The sequence below is a fragment of the Antechinus flavipes genome, chromosome 2 (genome assembly GCF_016432865.1).
Source record: "Antechinus flavipes isolate AdamAnt ecotype Samford, QLD, Australia chromosome 2, AdamAnt_v2, whole genome shotgun sequence".
In the NCBI taxonomy this organism is placed as follows: Eukaryota; Metazoa; Chordata; class Mammalia; order Dasyuromorphia; family Dasyuridae; genus Antechinus; species Antechinus flavipes.
In genome coordinates, this window is record NC_067399.1 from 229,623,717 (window position 1) to 229,646,394 (window position 22,678).

At 38.3% G+C, this 22,678-nt stretch overlaps 1 protein-coding gene across 3 annotated transcripts in view; it reads right to left on the reverse strand.

Moving 5' to 3' along the window:
* The window catches only part of FAM178B (family with sequence similarity 178 member B), a 170,837-nt gene that overhangs the window by 48,859 nt on the left and 99,300 nt on the right, over positions 1-22,678 (reverse strand). For all 3 annotated transcript variants that reach the window (XM_051976416.1, XM_051976417.1, XM_051976418.1), the window contains 4 exons: positions 17,400-17,532; positions 1,678-1,771; positions 1,214-1,390; positions 714-811 (listed from right to left, as the gene is read on the reverse strand). In XM_051976416.1, the coding sequence (XP_051832376.1) occupies positions 714-811; positions 1,214-1,390; positions 1,678-1,771; positions 17,400-17,532 (502 nt within the window). The remainder of the gene's footprint in view (positions 1-713; positions 812-1,213; positions 1,391-1,677; positions 1,772-17,399; positions 17,533-22,678) is intronic.

Here is a 22,678-nt window from a genome sequence, read left to right on the forward strand (position 1 = left end):
AGCTCAAAAGTCTAGACTTGTCTAATACTGTCTTTGCTTCAACAGGAAATCTGGTTCCTTTCACTCCTTGGGGACAGAGCTTCTTGGAGCCCAGCTCCTTCAAATGGAGAGTAGGTATTTATTTTTCTTTGCAGAGAATGTAGGAAAGTTGTTTTGTTTTGTTTTGTTTTGTTTTGTTTTTTCCCTCTTGCTTTTGACCTAAATTTGTAGGACTGGAATAGACTTCTTTCACCTTAGGAACAACATTGTCTAGCAGTTCAGGGCAACTGCATCTGGTGACTTGTTCTGTTCATTTTTGGCACCTCTTGATGACAAGTTAATTGCATTAGGCAATTGTTTACTAATAGACTCAAGTTAAGCAGTTTAGGTTTATTTATGGGCTCACCAGCTCATCCTCTTTTGGGTAACTCCTTTGTTTCTGGAATATATTCCCTTAATTTTTTAGGGACTTGGGGAATAAAGAGTAACCTCTTTCTGGGGATTCCTCCCATCTTAAGGGAAGAAGAACATCGGCCAGTAAGTGTGCTAGATTTAATCTTGTGCACACACACTCCCCTTCCCCAGATGTCCTCAAGCACACGACATTGCTGACGCGACCAACGCTACATATATTCCAGCACGCTCTTGGGGCTTTGGCCCCCATCTTAGAGCTTCACACGGACCCTAAAGAGATGAAGTGTCTCACTGTGGAAACAGAGATGGAAAAAATGTACCTGCCACGGGTAGTAACGTCCAGGACAAGCTGCACTGCAGCCAGCAGGTTGTGATGGTGATCAGACACCAAGCTCAACATGCAGCAGAGTTCTGGGAGCTGCCAAAAAAGGAGACGGGATCAGTGAGGCTGGGGCGGAAGGGCCCCCATTGAGAAACAAGCCAGCCACTCTGGAAAGAACCCTACAGACGCTGAAGAATATAGCAGGTGGGAGCCGGCTCATGAAGGCAGGATTACTGAGGTGGAAAATGAGATAAAAGCTTTGGACAGAGATCCCGATTTCTCTTCAAAACCCTAAGTGCACTCACCTAAGTGGCGGCAGGAGATGCCCTCCTTGGACATACATAAATACTCAGTCAAGAAATTTTAGAACAAGAAAAGTACTAACAGAGTTTAGAGGGTTTTGAAGAGCAGGGGCAAAAATCAAAGAACTGAGCAGAATGAAATGAAAGGAGCAGAACTGAGCCCTCCAAGACAGGGCAGCGGGAGAGGCTTCCCCACCTTCTCTGACCAGTCTTTAACGTCCTCCAGTAACATGAGCAAGAGCTGCTGAAGGTCAGCACTGGGAAGCAGCCGCAACTGTCTGTCCAGACTGGCTCGGCATAGCAGGTACATCAGGCTGAGCAGCTCCCCATCCGTGTAAGCACTCCGCCGGGTCATGATACACAATGTCAGGAACTAGAGAGACAAAATCAGCGGCAAGGGGGCTGGCGGGAAGGCCCAAGGGCAAGGACAGTGCCCGTCTTAGCAGATTTGGTGGCCAAGTTTGGGCTAGCGATTCCCTTTAGCAGCACCAATGTGATTCAGGTGAAAGGAAGACTGAAAGAAGCCTGAGACCTCAATGGGGGAAGGCACTGGCTCAAAGATTTAAAAAAAAAATTGGTTACCATGTGGCATTTGTATGTCCAGGTAGGGAGAGGCAGAACTGTAGGGAAGAAAAGATAAAATAGACCCACCCAACTAACCTTACAGATGTAGCTAAGGCTAGTTTCCAGCTCAGTATCTGGTGTGGAGGCCTTTTGTTCTCTTGAACTCATGTCATCATCAGTCTCAAATAGCCTAAAATGAGGCAAAAACAACAAATCTGATCACAGAAAAACGCAATAAGGAGAAGACCATAGGAACCTAACAGAGAGAGAGAGGGGAAAGAATCTACAGGTTTAATTTAGAGACACTTGAAAAGCTAAAACCCAACTGCCCTGCCATATGAGGGTCTTTTTTTTTTCATAAAAAATTGCTTCTAGCTTTTGTTTTCTACAGAATCCCACTTATTAATAACACAACTATCTTCCCACCCACCCCTATCGCCTTCCAATGAGGGAAAAAAAAAATCTCCCTACATTTTGGGAAGATCTGAATACCTTCAAGACTGTCATTATTTATCTCATCCTGTTAGAAGGTAAAGATGATTGATTTGAGCTAAAAGGGACCTTTAGAATCTCCTGGTACCACCGCCTTATACAACAGGGGAAAATGAAACTCGGAATGGATGGATAATCAACTTGTTCAAACAGTAAATGCCTGAGCCTAGATTTGGCTCCAGTTACTAAGACTCCAAGTCCAACGATCTCTCCTCCCATCTTGTAAAGACAAGGGTAGAAGGCATTCTCTCTATAGGAAATACATCTTGATAATAACATGTAAGAAAATTATAATAGCTCAGGTGTGTTGGCCACAATGCATGAGAGAAGTACAACTAGTTAAAGTCCTCTTTTCATATTTATTTTGAGAGACTAAGTTGCTTTGGTCTATCGAGGCAGACAAGCTGAGTTTGTAAACTGGTGAGCAAATCACTGTTTTCATGCCTCAGTTTTCTCATTTGTAGAATGACAACAATATACTGCCTGCCTCACCAACTTGTTTTAAGTACCTTGAAAACCTTAATATGTTAAATATTATGATTTTTGAGAGGCAGTCTGGGATCCAGCAAAACCTGAATTCAGATCCTGCTTCTGATTCCCACTGAATAGTTATGGGACCACAAGGACATCACCTAATATCTCAGAGCCACAGGAAACTCTCTGAGACCCCAAGTAACAGATGAGCTGCTGATCATGTGCATCAGTGAAGAGGATTCCATCCCTGGAGTTCCCCACAACAATAAACCACATACTTCTCAGAGGAGCTTTTTAGGACCCATGAGAGTTGGTACCAGTGGCCTAATGTGGAGGAGCTGGGAGTGGACCCAGCCACCCATTCCTGATGTTAGCATTTATTAGGAACAGAAGAAGGGCAAGGGTGGGACCTCAGAGAGGGAACTGCTGGGCCTGGGTGGTACATCTGGCTGAGTTGGGCTTATGCCCACATACAAGTATGGCACTGTGGGCATGCGCCTGTGTGGATCTTAGCTCGTCACTGGAGATAGTTTGATATTTCTTGGTGTGTTTCAGAATTTGAACTTGTATTATTATGCACATTTGTTGTAAATGTGCCCTTTCCACAGGAATGTTGATAACGGGGGCTGATGAATATGCCTTTTCTGTGTTTTGTGGGGGTAGCATGAAGAGGGTAGGCTACAAATATGACTAAATCTTTATGTAAGGGTGGGATAAAATGACAACACTTTTCTTCAGGAAAAGAAATGCTGATCTTGATGACTACATGAGAACAAGGAGCCCTCCCCAGCACTCTCACCAAAGCTATAAAATGAAACATTCATTAGGGTTCAATACGCTGGTTTTCTTTGGGAGCAGCATGCAGAGGGTTGTAGTCTAACTGACGACAATGGGTTTCTCTATTCCCTGCACTTCTGAGGAATCACTTGACTGAAACTTTGGCGTCTGTGGCTGCTATTCTGAGAATAAGAATCATCTGCTCCCACGAGTCTCCTCCATAGTTTCCAGTGAGAAAGTATGGAAAGTGGAGATTTCACAGTCGAACAACCCTCATTTCTCCACCTGGATTCAATGGCTATTAGTAAGACGACATTTCCATTGTTTCCCTTCGCAAACAAGATGATTTCATTTATTTTATTTCATTTCATACCTGGCTAAAGCTTTCAACATAGTGGGAGAGAAAGGAATGTGTTTTGGTGGTCAAACACTAGAATTAGGCATCTGCTCTGAGCAAATCACATCACTGCTCTGTGCCTCAGTTTCCACATATGTTCTTCCCAACAGAGAAAAAAAAAAGTGTTTCTCCATATAAAATTATCTGAGCTATTTTAATGGAAGGGGGCTGTTGTTCTTGTTCAGTTGTGCCTGGCTCTTTATGACCCCATCTGGGGTTCTCTTGGAAAAGATCCTAGAGTAGTTTGCTGTTATTACCTTCTCTGGTTCATATTACAGATGAGGAAGATGAGGCAAATAGGGTTAAGAACCCAGAATCACAGAGCTGGTAAATAATGTCTGAAACTAGATTTGAACTCAGGAAGATAGAGCCTTCCTGATTCCAAGCTCAATGTTCTAACCATTAGCATTCCGCAATGGAAATTGATAAATCAAATAAGCTAAATTCTAGCCCTCAATTCAGATTAGTTTTTAATTCAATAAGCATTTAAGTGGTTGGAACAAAGCACTGTTTAGATATGGTTTGGTCACTGCTTTTCTGAGGGCTTACAAGGCAAGCAGACAGATAAGGTACAATCACTAATAATGATAAATACAATATAACAGGAGAAGTAGATTGGAAAGCTAAGATAGGCAGGGAAGGAACTAGCTCATTCCTAATAAGCTTCACTTAGAAGAAGCGTCTTAGTTGAGTTTCAAAGGCTTCAACAGGTAAGAAGAGACACAGGGAAAATTATAGGTAGAGGGAATGGCATAAGCAAAGATATGGAGGTAAAAAGTTGTACTTTGTCGCTTGTAGGGAGTGAGAATAGTCTAGTCTGGCTCTTTTAAAATCTAAATTTAACTTAGTACAACATAGTAGAAAGACTGCTAGACTAGGTGTTGGGAAGAGATCCAGAATCAAATCCTGCCTCTGGCTCTTACTAGCTTTGTGACAATCCATTAAATACTTATCTTCCTTAAGCTTCAGTTTTCTCCTAAGAAAAATAATAATATTTATAATTTTTAGCTCTACCCTAATTTAACATCAAGAAATTATACCAATATTATTTCTGAAGGCCCTCCCTAAAAAACACCCAGTGGCTCAAGGTGGAGGTGGATCTCCTTTTGGCTTTGTTCAATTAGTGATCCACTTTGCCAGGAGCCAGGCTGATCTGGGCTGTCACTAGAAAGGCAGGAACAAAGCTCTCCTGGCAGGAAGCAGTACCGCACATCCCATAGGCAGGTGCTGCTAAATAAAACCAGGCCTGTCGATTTCAGCTCTGCACAACACATGGCAAAAGCCATTGCAAGGGAGAAGAATCAATGCTGAGCTAATGGAAAAGGAGAAACAAACCTTACATGGATCAAATTACACTGTCCCCAAAACAGCCAGTTAGAAACAACTCCTCATGCTTGACAGAATACTCCTTTGATGTATTAATTGCCGTTTATTTATCCATTTAGCCTGTTCAGCCTGGCTGCCCTTTCCAAGAGCTGAATGGCTGAAAGCGTCTGACACCATGAGAATAGTTCTATGAACTGATGGTCAGAGTAGAGAAGAGCCTTTCACTGGGACTCAGAGCAGTGCTCTGCATCAGCCCGGAGGTGCTCGGCTCCATCTTTAATTCAGGGTAAGCACTTGGGGACTCAAGTTATTGACGATGAACCCGGGTGAGTTAATTCAACCGTCTCTCTCAAAATCTGATTATGGACAAATGGCTTTCAGACTTGTTTCAGCAAAGTTCCTGTAGGGATCTGGTTCAATGTAATAGCATCTATGACTGGTTGTTCCGTTTTTTTTCAGTCGGATATGACTTTTGGTGACTCCATTTGGAGCTTTCTTGGCAGAAAAATTGCGATGGTTTGCCATTCCCTTCTCTGGCTCATTTTTACAGATGAAGAAACTGATAAGTGATTTGCCAGAGTCACCCAGCATCTGATGCCAGATTTAAACTCAGGAAGATGAGTGTTCCTGATTCTAAGCCCAATCCACTCCTAGCTATCATATATGACCGTACATATAGACATAAATTCATATTGAGATAGTCCTCTCAGTTTCTACACTTCTCTCTACTTTTACTTAGTGTTTATCTGCTAAGTCTCTGTTCTTCTCTTCCTTTCCATGCTCCAAATCTTTTCATTCCTATTTGTTTCCTTCAAAGTATACAATTCCATTTCTACTTTCAATTTTCACCCTGACCTTTCTCTTTACAATAGCATCCCTAGTCTTAAGGACTCATATCCCCAACCAGCAATAAACATCAATAATTAAGAGATCTGAACATTCTCATACAGGAAGTACTTTGTCTTCCTGATTGGGGAAAATCCCTAATTTCTGGATGATAAGTGCTATTCTCCCTCATTTTGAAGTAGAAAATGAATCAAAGCGAGGAAAGGGGTTTGTTTGCTCAGAGTCATCTAGCAAAACTGTAATGCTGTCATCCAGACAACTTCAGCATTCTGGTTTTCAAACTCCAAATTATTGCAAGCATTAACTGTGCTTAAAAGGGGCTAAGAGTAAATGCAGGAAGTAAACTAGAGAGTCCTGAAGATAGCTCTCATTGAGAAATGACAGATTTTAAAAAAAAACAAAACCTTGGAAGAAAACTGTTCCGAGCACTGGCTCTGAAGCCTACAATTAACAAAGCCATTTAAAGCCACCTCGATTGGTTAGGAAGAGATACTAGTTTAGAGTAAAGACCTAGGGTAACACACCTGCAGAGTGTGTTAGGCTGCTGAGGGCCCCGATGTTAAAATGTCTAAGGTGACAGGAGGCCTCCTGCAACTTGAGAGGATTCCATGCTTTTGTTCCTTATTTGCTTTCAATGTATTTCTTAATTCCTTAGTAAAACCTTGTCTCAGCTGAATTAAGGGAAGGGTGCTGTGTATATGCTCAGTCAGGGAGTTATAGGGAAAGTTGGGGTTTTGTTGGAGATCCAATTCAGGTTTAGAGCAGCAAAAGGGAGGGAAGGAAGGATCTTTCTGGGGATCAGTCACCAAAGCTGCTCTGAGCCTTCCGAGGACACTTGCCCATTAAATCAAAGATAGCTTTAGCCTAGAGTTTTTCCACAGCTCCTCATATATTCACTGATGATGTCTCACATCTCTATAGGAGAGATACTTTAATCAGTCCCTCTCTCCCTCCACCCCCTCCCAATATCACTAGCCTTTTCCACAATAACCAACCAGGGGAGGAGTGTCCCCTGCTGATTCTCAGTCTCAGTGGGGTTTTCCACCGAGGTCTCCCATCCAGTAGGGCCCACGGGAGCACTGGGTATCTCTAAGCCCAACTGCCTGCCAACAACTCACTTAAATGAGACAGAACAGGGAAACCTCCATCGAGTCCAAAACCCACTGGGACTGTTAATCTCTCTCTTTCCATAAGACTCAAGGGAAAATACCAAATTATTCTAATGATTCTTAAAATACCTATTTTTTTTTTTTTTCTGATTCCAAAGAGACGATGTGTTAAACTTCTAAAACTTTGTTAACAAAGTTGTCTGCGATGAAGTTAATTCCCACAAGTCTCCTACAGTACCCGGTAGAAAGATGATTTCTGGTTGTTGTATTAAATCTGAAATCATTCCTTTTTTCCCCACCCTATCTCAATAGACCTAATCTTAAAACATGACTCAAGGTCCAGAAAGACAAAGGGAAAGAGAGTAAAAAATTATCAGTCCCCTGCAAGTCTGACAATGCTTCTGATTCTAAGATAATAGGGTTCCAACTACTTTCTTCTATGGAGAGAAGCTAAGCACAATCCATATTAAGAAATAATACTAGAAGGACCTATGATGAAGCATACCTCCTGAAAGAAAAATGATGGACTCAAGATACAGAAAGAGACACACTTTTGGTTATGGTAGCTATGGGTATTCATTTTGCTTGACAACGTTTATTTATTACAAGTTTTTTTTTTTTTAAATTTCAGCTTTAAAATTGGGTAGAAAGGTAGAAGATGGTTAGCACTACTGATGTTTCCTCAAATGAGGGCTATCAAAACTCTTTTTTAGAATACATAGAAGACATCAAAATGAAGTTCAGAAAGAAACTCAAGATAAGAAGGATAGTCTTGAAAAGTACTATGTGGAATTTATTGTATACCCTAAAAGTACTTTGAAATAGAGGTTCATAGTTGTATAAACAATCTTTTTGACCTGATATGTATATAAAAAAATGCCTTTTTTGGGGGGGGGGAGGGAAGGGGTCTAAGTTCCAAATAAAATATATGTTAAAAAAATTTTTAATACTAGAACTTATATTCTAAAATAGCCATTCCACTCATCCCAAAATATGAAAGGAGACTTTTGGAGGGGTTCATCTTTGACATTCAGAATATAGGTATCAATCAGACCTAGTCCTCTGCTCCCTGCAAAGATAGGGAATTCGTAATAGGCATGAAGCTAGTAAGCATTAAAGTTACCTAAAAGGGAAAAAAAAATTAGTGGTCTTTATAGATAGGAAAGCAAAATTGCCTGTCAACACCTCCTTCCACTTCTCTACTTATCATTTGACACTCATCGCAAAAGCTAAAAGCAGCTCATCTGATAGTTGCTGGCTCCACTGCTTGTCCCAATGCCATCTTCCACCTTGCATTTGTTTTGGTTTTTGGTTTTTGGGTTTTTTTGTATGTGATTCTCTTCCCCACCCAATCCAGACAGTGATGAAAGTTCTAAGTTGGGGAAATGGAAAGAAGCTTATTACACTAGATCTGGAACTTAAAAGGAAAGAGAAAGGGATAGGATCTTGGCAGATTGGCACAAGAGTAGGTTATTTATAGCTATAGCAGAATGTGGCAAAGTTTAGTTTGGCACCAAATTACTCAATATAACTTTGGAGCAGATAGTGGGAGTTCATATTCGTGTTCTTAGTATAATTCTATCTTTCTGTTGGTGCTCATTCATCTATTATATGACAAAATTCTGATGTACCAATGACCTTGACCTTATTTAATCATGATCAGTGTAAATAAACCTCTACCTATAGGGTTTAGTTAGGTATTTACTCCACTGTGACTTTATAAAACCTACTTGCATTTCCCACTGACCCAAAGGATGTTAAGATATTTTTCTAATCATTTTCAAAACTTAAAAAAAAATTAACAACAGAGTGAAAACTATAGAGAATTTTTAGGATGGAATGAGCCAAAAATCCAAACAAAATAAGGCATTACCTCTCCAATAAATTTGGGAATCATTCCTGTAGCAAATATGAAAATCCTGGGTACTAATACACCAAAGCTAATTTTGAGAAAAGATTCTCATGCTGTAAAAGAACTCTGGAGGAGGCTCCAACAGCCCTGAAGAGAAGCCCTGGGCACTATGAAGTTGGCAGTATCATGGCACTCTATCATTTTGAGGAGTAACTTCCACTTCAAGCCATCATGACAGGATGACATTACTTTATCATTGAGATTCCAGATGGCTAAAATTTCTTCAGAAATTAAAGAAAATCTGTAGAGGGATCCTAAAGGGTATTTCAAAGTCCCAAGGTAGAAGAAAAGGCTGGGATACTTTAACAATATGGGGTTTTTATTAATCAATACTGTTTTAGGCTATTTAAAATTTAAAATACATTAACAGTACAAGATTAGAATATTGCTGTGGTATAGGAAATGATGAATTTTGGGATTTAAAAAAAATGGAAAGATTTGAACTTGGAAAGGATGATATCCACCTTTAGTGAAACAGAATACATGTTAAATATGTTACAGTATATGTTAAATATATCTGTTTAAGTTTTAAATAAATTAATTTAATTTTTAAAAAACGAGAGAGAAAAAAAAAACAATATGAGGTTTTATGAGTAAGAACTCAGGTAATACACAACTGCAATCCCATCAAATACTATATCATTCTGATTTTCCAAATGAGCATTGTTGAATTAAATCCATGATGGTAAAACCTATTGTCATCTTAACTTATCTCCTGTCTTCCTGCCTATCCTAATTTATAGACCTGCTAGTATCAAAGTGCTAAATTCCTCAATTCAATCCTAAAGACCAGAAATAGACATAGAAGATCTTTCCACCTATCATGGGTAATACAGAACATTAATAAGGTCTAAGTTTTAATTTAAACACAAAGTAAGAGGATTTAAGGGATGAATGTCACTCCTTTCCATCTGCCCTTTTGCTGGCTATCCCTTCCTCTGCTTCCTTACCTCACCCTTTTGGTTTCCAAAGCTTCCTTCAAAGAATCAGATCAAATCTCACCTTTTGAAGGACTTTCCTGGTCTCCTTAGCTCCCAATGCCAATTATCTTTATCTGCACAGTACATACTTCTACATGTTGTCTCTTCCATTAAAATGCACACTCCTTGGGGGCAAGGTTTTGCTTTGTTTTAGGATTGTAGTTGTGTTGTTAATGCTATTTTGCAGGGAGGGCCTTTCTTTGTACCTTAAAAGTTTAGCACTGTGACTGGCACATGGTAATGCTTAATCCTTATTGACTGACTGATACCTGACCACATATCTTTGTTGGGGTGGAATAGATAAAACTGAGACAATCAGATCAATTGTCCTAAGATTCTACTTAGATTTAGAATTGAAAAGGCCCTTATAGATCCTTTAGTCCAACTCTTTTATTTTGGTAAGGCCCAGGAAGGCAAAGTAACTTGACCAATGTCACACAGATCCAAATCCAGTTCTTTTCTTATTAAAATACTTACCTCTTCTCCTTGTTTCTGTTTCTGTGTTCTTCCCCTTTCCCCTCTGGCTGGATGTCCCAAGTCCAAAATTTTAAAAATGAAAGTTAATTCTTCAGCATAAAGCTGGGATTAGAAACCTCTTCTCAGACCATAAACACTGCCCTCTCTACAATCTTACAATAATTTGTAGCTCTTCCCACAAGATAGAAGAAGGGAACTGAATCTACACTACTTCTTGGGGAATTATTAAGAAAGAAGAAGCCATTTTGAACATTTACTGTATAGTCCACAGATGGATATCCAAGTTTAGCCACATACACACAAAAATAGGACACATATGTATAGCCAGTGCTTCTACATCACTTTTTCAGCTCTGTGGAGAACAGAAGACCCAGAATATTTGTAAAGATAGAGACAAAACAAAACTGGAAACATACCATCAGAAATGAGATGGTTTTGATCCTCCTTTCTGGGAACCAGAGGGTACTACTGAAACTGCACAGCTCTGAGTTCACTATCAGAAAAGATGTGATAAAATAGAGGCAAAAAACCTATCTTACACTTTCTAGTAACTGGTGTTGACTTCTATTCCTTCTACTGACCTTGAAGAGGCATTTTCTGACCACCACAGGGGAAAATGGGGAAAAACAACTACAACTAATGGATTCAGGCAACTGAGTTGAGAGAAGACTGAACTGCTATTGTAGCAATAGATGCTCCAGTTGCCACTCTTCCTGCAGACAAAAAACTCAAATAGCTCCTGTGTGAGATAATCAGAGTCTAGTATTGAGGGAGATTCTAACCCTAGAGTTTTTCTCTCTGAGATTATTTCCAATTTATCCAATCTATATCTTGTTTGTTCATAATTGTTTGCTTGTTGTCTCACCCATGAACTTCCTTTAAAGTAGGGATTATTTTTTTCTTCCTTAGCAGTCAACACCATGTCTAACACATAGGAGGTGCTTAATATATGTTTGTTGACTTGAGATGATCTGATTTGATATGGGGATGGGCTGTTTTTCTTCTTTCTCAAAGAGAACCAAAAGGGCATCACTATGTTAAAGAAGAGGTACAGTGTATCCGACTGTGGCTCATCAGACCAGTGAGAACTTCAAAGGTTCTACTACAGGTCAGGCACAAATGATCTAGTGAACATGTGGAGTGGAGAGGTTTTTAAATTTGCATAGCTCACGTTTCTTGCGAGCAATTGCAATTCTGCTTTGCTCACAGAGCACTGTGCCTTCTTTGATGCAGGGACACCGTACTGGGCAGTTTTGTGTAATGAGACCATGACAGTGTCCTCGTATCACTTATTCTGACCATGATGTGAATGCTTGCCTTGAGTGCTCTATAAAAAAGTCTTTTAGGTAGACATACATTTGGCAATGTGGCCAGCCCATTGGAGTTGCATTCTCTGCAGTAGAATTTGAATTCTTGGCAGTTGGGCTCAAGAAAGGACTTCAGTGTCCAGAACTTTATCCTCACAGGTGATCTTCCAATATTCCTAAGACTATGCAAATGAAAGTGATTCATCTTCTTGCCATGGGACTGCATACGGTCTAGTTTTCACAGTTTTACAGCAGTGGGGTCAGCACAATAGTTCTGCAGATCTTCAGTTTGGTAGGCAGTCTAATACCTCTTTTTCCCCACACTTTCCTTAGAAGCCTCTCAAACACTGACCTAGCTCTGGCAATGAGTGCGACAAACTCATCATCTATGTATATATCTCTAGAAAGTATGCTGCCAAGGTAAGTGATTTAAATACATGTTCAAAATTTCTTCATTTATTGTAACCAGTGGTTCCATGTATATATGGTGAATTTCTGGCTGGGGGAGAATTTCTGTTTTTTTTTTTTTTTTTTTTTTTCATAATTGCTAGCCAAAATTAGCACAAGCAGCAGAGAATCAATTTTTTTTGTGGTGTTACCTCCACTTCAGAGGTTGCATTGATTGTACAAAAATTATGCACCAACTCTCTCTTCATCTTAGACTTGTAGACTTTTCAAGTTAAAAATAATTTACCATCAGTGTACTAGTTTACTTTAATACCATTTTCATTCTTGTTGAAGGCATCTGGCAATACCGCTTAAAAACATCATGGGAGCAAGCACACAGCCTTGCTTTGCTCCATTGGTGACTGGGAAAATGCAAGAGCATCATCCATTATTCAGAACCTGGGTAAGCATGTTATCATGGAACTAAAGAACAATACTGATGAACTTCTCTGGGCAAGCAAATTCTGACACAATTTTCCAGAAGCCCTCATGATTGACAGTACCAAAGGACTCGGTCAGATTGACAAATGTGCACAGACCTCTGTTCTGCTCCTAGCATTTATCCTGGAATTGTTGGGCAATAAACAGCATATCGATCATTTCTCACTCCTTTCTGAAGTCACATTGTCTCTCAGATAGATGACCATCTTCCAGGTTAAAAATCAACTTATTAAGGAGAACTCTAGCAAGAATCTTGCCAGCAATGATAAGAAAGATATCTTCCTCCCACCCATCCTGTGAATATCACAGAACAATCTATTTCCTTTTCTTTTATAGAAATACACAATGGAGACATTCTTGAACTCTTGGAGGATAACCTCCTCTTGCCATCAAACCCAAAAAATTTCAGTCAGCTTTTCTATAAGCAGTAGTAGCTCCCTTGACTTGTAAATATCAGCTGGAATAGAATCAGCACCAGGTGCACATGAGAGGAGTCTAATAGCATTCAACCATCTTCTTCAATTAGAAGTTTGGCTGGAGAAGGATAGACTTCAACCTGAGGTAGGTGATCGATGGCTTCAGCATTAATAATAGTCTGTTGAAGATGCTATGGAAGTGTTCAGCCCATCTCCCCAGAATCATGCCCTTTATTACTAATCAATATGGTTTCATCAGCTTTGAGTAGTTGAGGTATATTTTCATAGGTCTTTGACTCATAAAATAGTCTTCAGGGCATCATCAAAGTGCGTTGGATTGTAACTATTAGCATAAAACTAGATTTCATCTGCCTTCTTACTGAGCCAATAATTTTGCATCTTTCTCTAAGCTTTGCTTGCCCTTTAGTTTTAATGGAATTAAACACTGTTTTCTTAGAGATAGATGAACTATCCTGCTGGTAAATCCTGCGGAGTTCTCATTTCTCACGTAGCAGCTTCTGAATTTTCCCATTATTTTCACAAAACCAATATTGATGTTTGCCAGTGATCTGGCTCAGATGAGTAAATGCAGTACCGTACACCAAATCTCTGAAAGCTGCTCACTGTTTTTCTACTCCACCATTGCCAACCATGTATTGGCTCAGCTTTCCTGCCAAGTTAGCAACAAAATGTTCCCATTTGGAGAAGCACATTAATCTGTTCACAGTAAATCTTCTGGTAGTCATCTTGCCTTGGGGCTAATGCTTTTGTCAAGTGTGAATATTTAGCTTGTGATGTGGGAAAACTGGGACACTGATGCATTGTTGGTGGAATTGTGAAAAAATCCAACCATTCTGGAGAGCAATCTGGAATTATGCCCAAAAAGTTATCAAACTGTGCATACCCTTTGACCCAGCAGTGTTTCTACTGGGCTTATACCCCAAAGAGATACTAAAGAAGGGAAAGGGACCTGTATGTGCCAAAGTGTTTGTGGCAGCCCTGTTTGTAGTGGCTAGAAACTGGAAATTGAATGGATGCCCATCAATTAGAGAATGGTTGGGTAAACTGTGGTATATGAATGTTATGGAATATTATTGTTCTGTAAGAAATGACCAGCAGGATGAACATAGAGAGGCTTGGAGAGACTTACATGAACTGATGCTAAGTGAAATGAGCAGAACCAGGAGATCATTATACACTTCAACAACAATACTGTTTGAAGATGTATTCTGATGGAAGTGGATTTCTTCGACAAAGAGAAGATCTAATTCAGCTCCAATTGATCAATGATGGACAGAAGCAGCTACACTCAAAGAAAGAACACTGGGAAATGAATGTAAACTGTTTGCATTTTTATTTTTCTTCCCAGGATTATTTTTAACTTCTGAATCTAATTCTTCCTGTCTAACAAGAGAACTGTTCGGTTCTGCACATATATATTGTATCTAGGATATGTGACATATTTGTCTTATATGGGACTGCTTGCCAAATGGAGGAAGGGGTGGAGGGAGGGAGGGGAAAAGTCAGAACAGAAGTGAGTGCAAGGGATAATGTTGTAAAAAATTACCCAGGCATATGTTCTATCAATAAAAAGTTATAATCATAAAAAAGAATAATAACAAAAAGAATATTTAGTTCGTAAAGGACAAGTCTGTGATCAGTTCAGCACTCTGAGCTACACATCTACCTTCTTCTTAATCCTGTCTGTCTTTTCTTACAATGACATAGTTCATTAAATGTCAATATTTGTTGAGAGGCTATATCGTGAAGTTTTATTGTATTTAGGTAAATAGGAGAGTGTTGATAATTAGAAGGTCATAAGATGGGCAAGTCTTCAATATAAATGACCAATGATGTTGCTGTTTCCAACTCCTTTCTTCCCCAGGACTCCCTGTCACACCTGGTAGTCTGTATCTGTTCTTGTATTAAAGTCATCCTGAATTGTAAGCTTGTCCCCTTTTGACACATGAATAATCAGAGTTTCTAGGTCTTCATAAAATTTTTCTTTTACCTCATCATCACCACTGATGATGGTAGCATGAAACTTCCCTGCAAGTAGCAATTGCATTGTCATGAGCCTGCCATTCATTCATTTGGGAATGCATACAGATTTGTTTTGATTACAAAACCTACGCCAACTTCATGGTATTCCCCTTTACTACAGCCACTCTAGAAAAATGTGTCTCCAGCTCCAACTTTGGCAAGCTAGCCTTCATTTGCCAGCTTTTTTTTACTCAGGGATGCTATTTGCATGCAACCCCTTCTAAATTCTCTCACAACAAGAGCTGTTTATCTTTTGGGTCTACTGGATTTCATAAGTCTACAAGTGTTGTCCAAAAATGTGAGCACATTCCACGTACTGATGGTGAATGGAATGACCTTTGCAAAAATTTTTATACTTTTTTTTTTTTTTTGGTTTCAACCACAGGGTGGGATCTCTTCCAGCCAGGGTAAGCAGGAGAGGGTTGAGAAAAGCAGATCATTTTTAGAGCATCCTATCTAGACCCTTCCTCACACCAGGAAGTGAGCCATGTGGTCCTGATAAAAGGTTGCTCAGATAGCCAGGGGCTATTGAAACCACTGCTGCTTTCAGTGAGAAGATAACTCTATGGCTTGAGCCACCTATACACAGAGATTGTGACTACAATTCTTAGTGTATCCACACAAGCTGCTTCATCACTTGCGTGTTATCACAAGACTTTGAGATAAGTAAAAATGGTAGAATGGTATGAATAATGTCTTTTGATTCGTGCATAAATTGGTTTTAAGTGAATCAAGAGTTGCAAAAAGTTATTGGCTTTACTTTCTCTTTCAGAGTTATTTATCAAAGTCAGCGTCAAGACAAAGTCAAGATGACCGGTGATGGTTCAGGATGCAGTGGATGACCTTGACGTCTTTGGTGTCAAACCAAGCTCTGAGCTCTTCACAATGCCTACTTCAGCCTTCTTCACACCCACTGAAACAAATTGTTCTCATCCTCTCATTCTGCTGGGGGGAACGAGAGGAATTTGCATCTGCTTGGCCACCCAACTCACTGAAGGGTTTGTGACACCTTGGCTACCCCAACCTGGTTTAGCCCATCTACCACAAGGAGAGAGAATCCATATCTTCAGAGACTGACAGCAATTAGTGAATTTCATTGGCCTGGGTAGTTGGAAGAAGGAATGGAGTCCTGTCACTCCTTTTCCCACTTTCTCTTATTTCTAAGAGATGTGTCTGAGATGAGGGCAGAAAGTTCCTTTCCTTATTTTTTTTTTTTTAACAAGTTTTGGGTTTAGGTCATTCAGAAATACTCCTACCCATTCCTGAAGAAGGGGAAGGAAAGTGGGAGAATGTTTGGCTCTAACTAGAGACTTCTGCTTTCATTTATGTGCATTTGATCTATTTCCTTTCACTTTATACCATATATATATAAAAAAACTATCTTAACAAATAATAATAACTAACCTTTATATACTTTTACTATGTGCCAAGCACTATGCTAAGCACTTTACAATTTTTTCATTTGATCCTCACTACCCTGTAAAGTAGGTGCTATTATTATCACCATTTTATCCATAATGCCAGAATTGAATCTGTGAATGTGAGGAAATGGGATCTAAGAAAGGAAAGTTCAGAGAGATAGGACTGAGGCTCATGAGCTGTGTACAAAGCGTAGATTTTATATTTCATATTCTGAGTGTATAGTTCACTTTATCCCCCTGAATTAATTCTGGACATGGCTAAGAGGGATAGAATGAAACTTCTTGGCACTACTGCTAAAGCTAGGAACTTAACAGCAGAAAAAACAGTTTAGATGCCTGCAAACTTAGCCAGTTGCAGGCAGATAGTTGTTGTTGTTTTCAGAAAACAAATTAAAAAAAACTTTTCCACACAAGTCACAGAGACAATGACAGAACAATTAGGCTAGTGGCTCATGTAAGACAAAATCTTTCAGTAGGCAACTCTGACATTACCTTCCCCTAGCTGGATAATATAGTGACATGCTGCCTTCCTGTAGACCTACTGAAGGCAGCTCTCCAGTCACAAGCTGACTTGGACTGCTGTGCCATAGGTGCCAAATATAATTTCTGCAATGTTACAAGAATCTTGGACATAGCAGACAAATTTAACTTTGTTTAGTGTTATTTTGAACATGCTTCTATACCTAGTTATATTTAAATTAAACATATTACTGTTAATCACAACACTTAAATATATGTACTATGTTTATAGATTTCTGCATATACTCATATTCTAATTGTTAGACCGTTATCTTCTCTAGCTTTTGTATTTCAGTACTGATATTACTATAATACTGTGCCAATTTTGTGTTCAAAAAATGCTGAATGACACAAATTGAGAAAACTTTCTAGTAGGAAATAATTTTCTACCAAGGATCAAGATTTCCTAAAATTCACAAAAAGGAAACCCTTACCTCTTATCATGAACAGAAAGTTTAGCCTGAAGAGATGCTTTAGGATATAAGTTAGGGCCTCTTGCTCCCAGGCTCTGAAAGGCCATGATAATCTCCTGTAGTTTCGGGTACCACACATAGGTACTATCTCCACCTGTTAGGTCAAAGTCAAAGGTTATCAGGTTAAGTAAATAAGAGAAAATCCTTAGGGGGGGAGGGGGGAAATTAAAGAATGTTATCTCTAGCACTTGCAGATGTTTTTTATGAACTCAGGACTCCTTTATTCCTTATGAGACATATATTTCAAGAAGAGCAAAGACAGAAAGGCCTCATACACACCAAAATAGGGATAATACCACTTTTTGTGGGGGAAAAAAAACTAGAAACAAAATAGGTTCTCATTGTTTGATTAGTGGATGGAAAAAACTGAATGTAATAGAATATTATTGTGACATTAGAAATGAAAAATATGATAAAATTAGAGAAACATGAAATAAGTTACTAGAAATCATGAATAATATAATAATGTCACAATACATAAGAATGGAAATGAAAACACTAAAAGAGCCAGATTAAGATTATCTGGAGTGGTAAGTCTTACTCCTGGAAAATATTTAATTAAATCAATAGGTGAAACTGCCAGTCTTAATTATTTTTCTTTGTTATAAGGGAGAATTTTATGTATATATTGAGGGATGGGGGGATACATCAGGAAAAGATTATATAAATAACAAAGGCATCACTAATACTTTTTTAAAAGAACCCAAGAGTTTCCTTACATCACAGATATCTAGATAATCCATTTATAAGGTTTTGAGTAATAACAAATAATTACAGTATAATATTGCCATTTGGAAAGAATTCTGATTCTGTGACACTATTACTCAGGGAGGAAAGTAAGCTAAACTGTTGACCACAAAAGGAAACCAAGGATCTGAAACCAAAACTCTCAAAAAAGAAGTAAGATATGATAGGGTCATGTGTTATATAGAGTTGAGGTTACCATTAGTTTAAATGATGACCTGTCATAATTGCCATCTAAAATATTTGGTTCTCATTTCTAGTCATATGAAAAGGTGCTCTAATTCATTACTGATCAGAAATATGCAAATTAATAATGACAAATGTTGGAGGGGATGTGGGAAACCTGGGACACTGATGCCTTATTGGTGGAGTTGTGAACGAATCCAACCATTCGGGAGAGCAATCTGGAATTATGCCCAAAAAGTTATCAAACTGTGCATACCCTTTGACCCAGCAACATTTCTACTGGGCTAATATCTCAAAGAGATCTTAAAGAAGGGAAAGGGACCCACATGTGCAAAAATGTTTGTGGCAGCCCTTTTTGCAGTGGCAAAAAAACCTGGAAACTAAGTGGATGCCCATCAATTGGAGAATGGCTGAATAAATTGTGGTATATGAATGTTATGGAATATTATTGTTCTATAAGAAACAATTATCAGGATGATTTTAGAGAGGCCTGGAGAGACTTACATGAACTGATGCTAAGTAAAATGATCAGAACCAGGGAGCGTTGTACACAGCAACAAGATTATATGATGATTAATTCTTTTTTTTTTTTTTAATAGCTTTTTATTTACAAGATATAGGCATGGATAATTTTTCAGCATTGACCATTGCAAAACCTTTTATTCCAACTTTTCCCCTCCTTCCCCCCACCCTTTCCCCCAGGTGACAGGTTGACCAATACATGTTAAATGTTAGAGTATAAGTTAAATACAATATATGTATACATGTCCATACAGTTATTTTGCTGTACAAAAAGAATCGGACTCTGAAATATTGTACAATTAGCCTGTGAAGGAAATCAAAAATGCAGGCGGACAAAACTAGAGGGACTGGAAATTCTATCTCCCAGAGTTCTTTCGCGGGTGTAGCTGGTTCAATTCATTATTGCTCTATTGGAACTGATTTGGTTCATCTCATTGTTGAAGAGGGCCACGTCCATCAGAATTGATATGATTATCAATTCTGATGGATGTGACTCTTTTCAACAATGAGATGACTGAGGCCAGTTTCAATGATCTCATGATGAAGGGAGCCATCTATATCCAGAGAGAGAACTGTGGGAACTGAGTGTGGATCATAAGATAACATTCTCACTCTTTTTGTTGTTCATTTGCATTTTGTTTTGTTTTGTTTTTTTCATTTTTTTTCCTTTTCAATCTTATCTTTCTTGTGCAGCAAGATAATTGTACAAATATGGATTTAACATATTATTGGATTTAACATATATTTTAACATGTATAACATATACTGGATTACTTGCCATGTGAGGAAGGGGATGGGGGGAAGGAGGGGAAAAATTGGAAAGCAAGGCTATACAAGGATCAATGTTGAAAAATTATCTGTGTTTATGTTTTAAGAACTCTAGGAAATGAGTATGAACCACTTCATAGAATTCCCCATCCCTCTATTCTTGTCCGCCTGCATTTTTTACTTCCTTCACAGGTTAATAATACACTATTTCAAAATCCAATTCTTTTTGTACAGCAAAATAACTGTATGGACGTGTATACATACATTGTATTAACTTATACTTTAACATATTTAACATGTATTGGTCAACCTACCATCTGGGGAGGGAGAAGGGGAAAGGAGGGAAAAAATTGGAACAAAAGGTTTTATAATTGTCAATGCTGAAAAATTACCCATGCATATATCTTGTAAATAAAAAGCTATAATAAAAAAAAGAAAAATTATCTGTGGTTATGTTTTGAAAATAAAAAGCTTTAATAATAATAAAAAATAAAATAAAATAGAAAGTAAGCATCTCAAATATCATAAACCAGCACTTTTCTTCCCTTTCTAATTTTGATCCTGTAGGATGATGTCCCATAAAACAGAATTCTAATAATGATTCTTGGTTTAATTCTTCGTGGCTTAATAAAAAGAATTTTAAAAAACCCTCTTTGTTCATGAAAAAAAATTTTAGTTCTTCCATCTGTATACTAATCATACAAGTTTAGCAAAATATATACCCAGCAGGAATAGATAGGCCAGTAGATACGAATTTTGCTGAACTAATTTAACAAAATAAGTAAAACATAAATATTACTTTTTAAATAAAGGGGAAAATATTCATAGCCTTTTTCTTGAGAAAATTTGTGGTCAGATGAGCAGAAAAATAAAATACAGTGTACTAGACATTTTCCCAAATGGCAGGCACCAACATGTACAAGAAAGTGCCCCGCCTCAACCTGCCAACCTTGCAAATAACAAAGTATGTGACTTCTAAAAAGATTCTATATGCCACTCATGGAATTAGTGCCCCAAGATCTTTTCATTTTTACTAAATGATCTTATCCAAGTTTCCTATCCTTGGCTGACCCTTTGTTTCCCTCTCTGTGAGAAAGAGAACTATTTCCTTTCTAGAAAAATACACAAATATCTAAGAGCCAGAAATAAACTCGACCAACAGGTACTTGCACAGCAGAGAAACTGAAAAAAAGTCACAACTAATGAAACTAGGGTAATCGTGCCAAGAACGCAAATGTTTAACTTGGAAATGAGTAGGCTGCCACAGCACGATAATCAGACCCCAGTGCTCAGACACCACAGAATAACACACATCTTGTCATAAGCAATCTCTACTGATTTCCAGAATGAAGACTCAGCAATCCTTCAATATTACTTCCTCCTCTCTACAGCTAATCTATAAGCAATGAAGCCTGACTCTTCAACAAGGTACAACTATTAAGGCAAACTACCTTGAAGCAACGGGATTACTCACATTTAATTTCCCCTTTTGCTAGAGGCAACAAAGCAGGAAGATGACTAGTTTGGGAATGGTGAATTCAGGGAAAGGAACAACTAAAACTCAGTAAGGAGATGTGACAACCTACTGATGGTAGGGTCAGAGAATATGGCATGGCAAGCAGAAGCACATTAAATCAAAGGGATTCCATCAGCTGACTATTGCCATGTTTATTACTTTGGATAGAGATATAAGGTTAGACAAGCTACATCAGAATTTAATTGGCTCCCAAAGAAGAAAACACTTTCATGGATTTTCACTCTACCAGCTTGAGAGAGGCAATAACATTGTTGCCCACTCCTTAGAAATGTTACAGTCAAGTGATTCTTATAAAGCATGATGAGATTTAAGCCACAAATTTGGGATGTTTGCACAGTCATAGAAATTACAAGTTTGAGTGGACTTGAGTGTCCAACCCACACACAAAAGGAATATCCACCATAACAACTAGTGATTGTCCAAACTCTACTTGGGAACCTCCAAGGAGGATGAATCTGCCATCTATTGAGGCAGCTCATTCCACTTATGTACAGTGGTTCCATGTAGGTAACCATGTATATATGGTCAGGAAGGTCTTCTTGACACTGAATCTAAATTTGTTACTTTGCAACTATCATCCACTGTTCCTGATTCTGGTCCTTCTTCTTGGACCAAATAAAATATCTAATCTTTTCTTAGCATGAGAGCCCTTCATAGACTCGAAACTGCTATCACGTCCTCTCTGACTCTTCTCTTTTCCAAACTAAATATGTTCATTTCCTTTAACCAGTCCTTTAACCAGATGAATTTAAGACCCTTCACTATCCTAGAAGCCCTCCTTTGGATGCTCTCCAGATTATCAATGTCCTTCTTAAACTTTGGCACCAAGTTTACTAGTACATGAAGTCACATCATAACGGGAGCGATGACATGCATGTGATGGGAGAATAAGGTGATACATATATATACATGGAGGATGTATATATATATATATATATATACATACATATTATATCTGTATCATATACATATATTTATATATACACATATATATTTCTGGATAGCTATAGATATCTAACAAACTTTTAATATATAATACCTGTGTAACATGTAACACATTTATGTGTAGATAAGTATATGAAAAAACAGACATATAGGGTATGTGTGTGTGTTTGTGTGTGTATGTCTGTAAAGTGGAAAGGCATTTGGCAGAAAGAATGTTGCATTTGAAATCAGGAGATCCAAGATCAAAACCCAGCTCTAATACTTAGTACTGTGTGACCATGAGCAGTTATTCAGTCTCTCTGAGTCTGTTCCTTATTTGTAAAAGAGAGATAATAATCTTATACAGGCTTATTGTTGGGGAAACATTCCAATTTAAGGAAGTTTGTAAGTAGAGAAATGATCAAAACAAGTGAAATGAAACTTATGATCAGGTGACCAATAAGATGAGAGGACTAGCTATTTTATTTGATCTTCAAGACCTCTTACAATTATCCAAAATAGAAATTAAAGTGCAGAGATAAAGTAATTTCAGCTATCT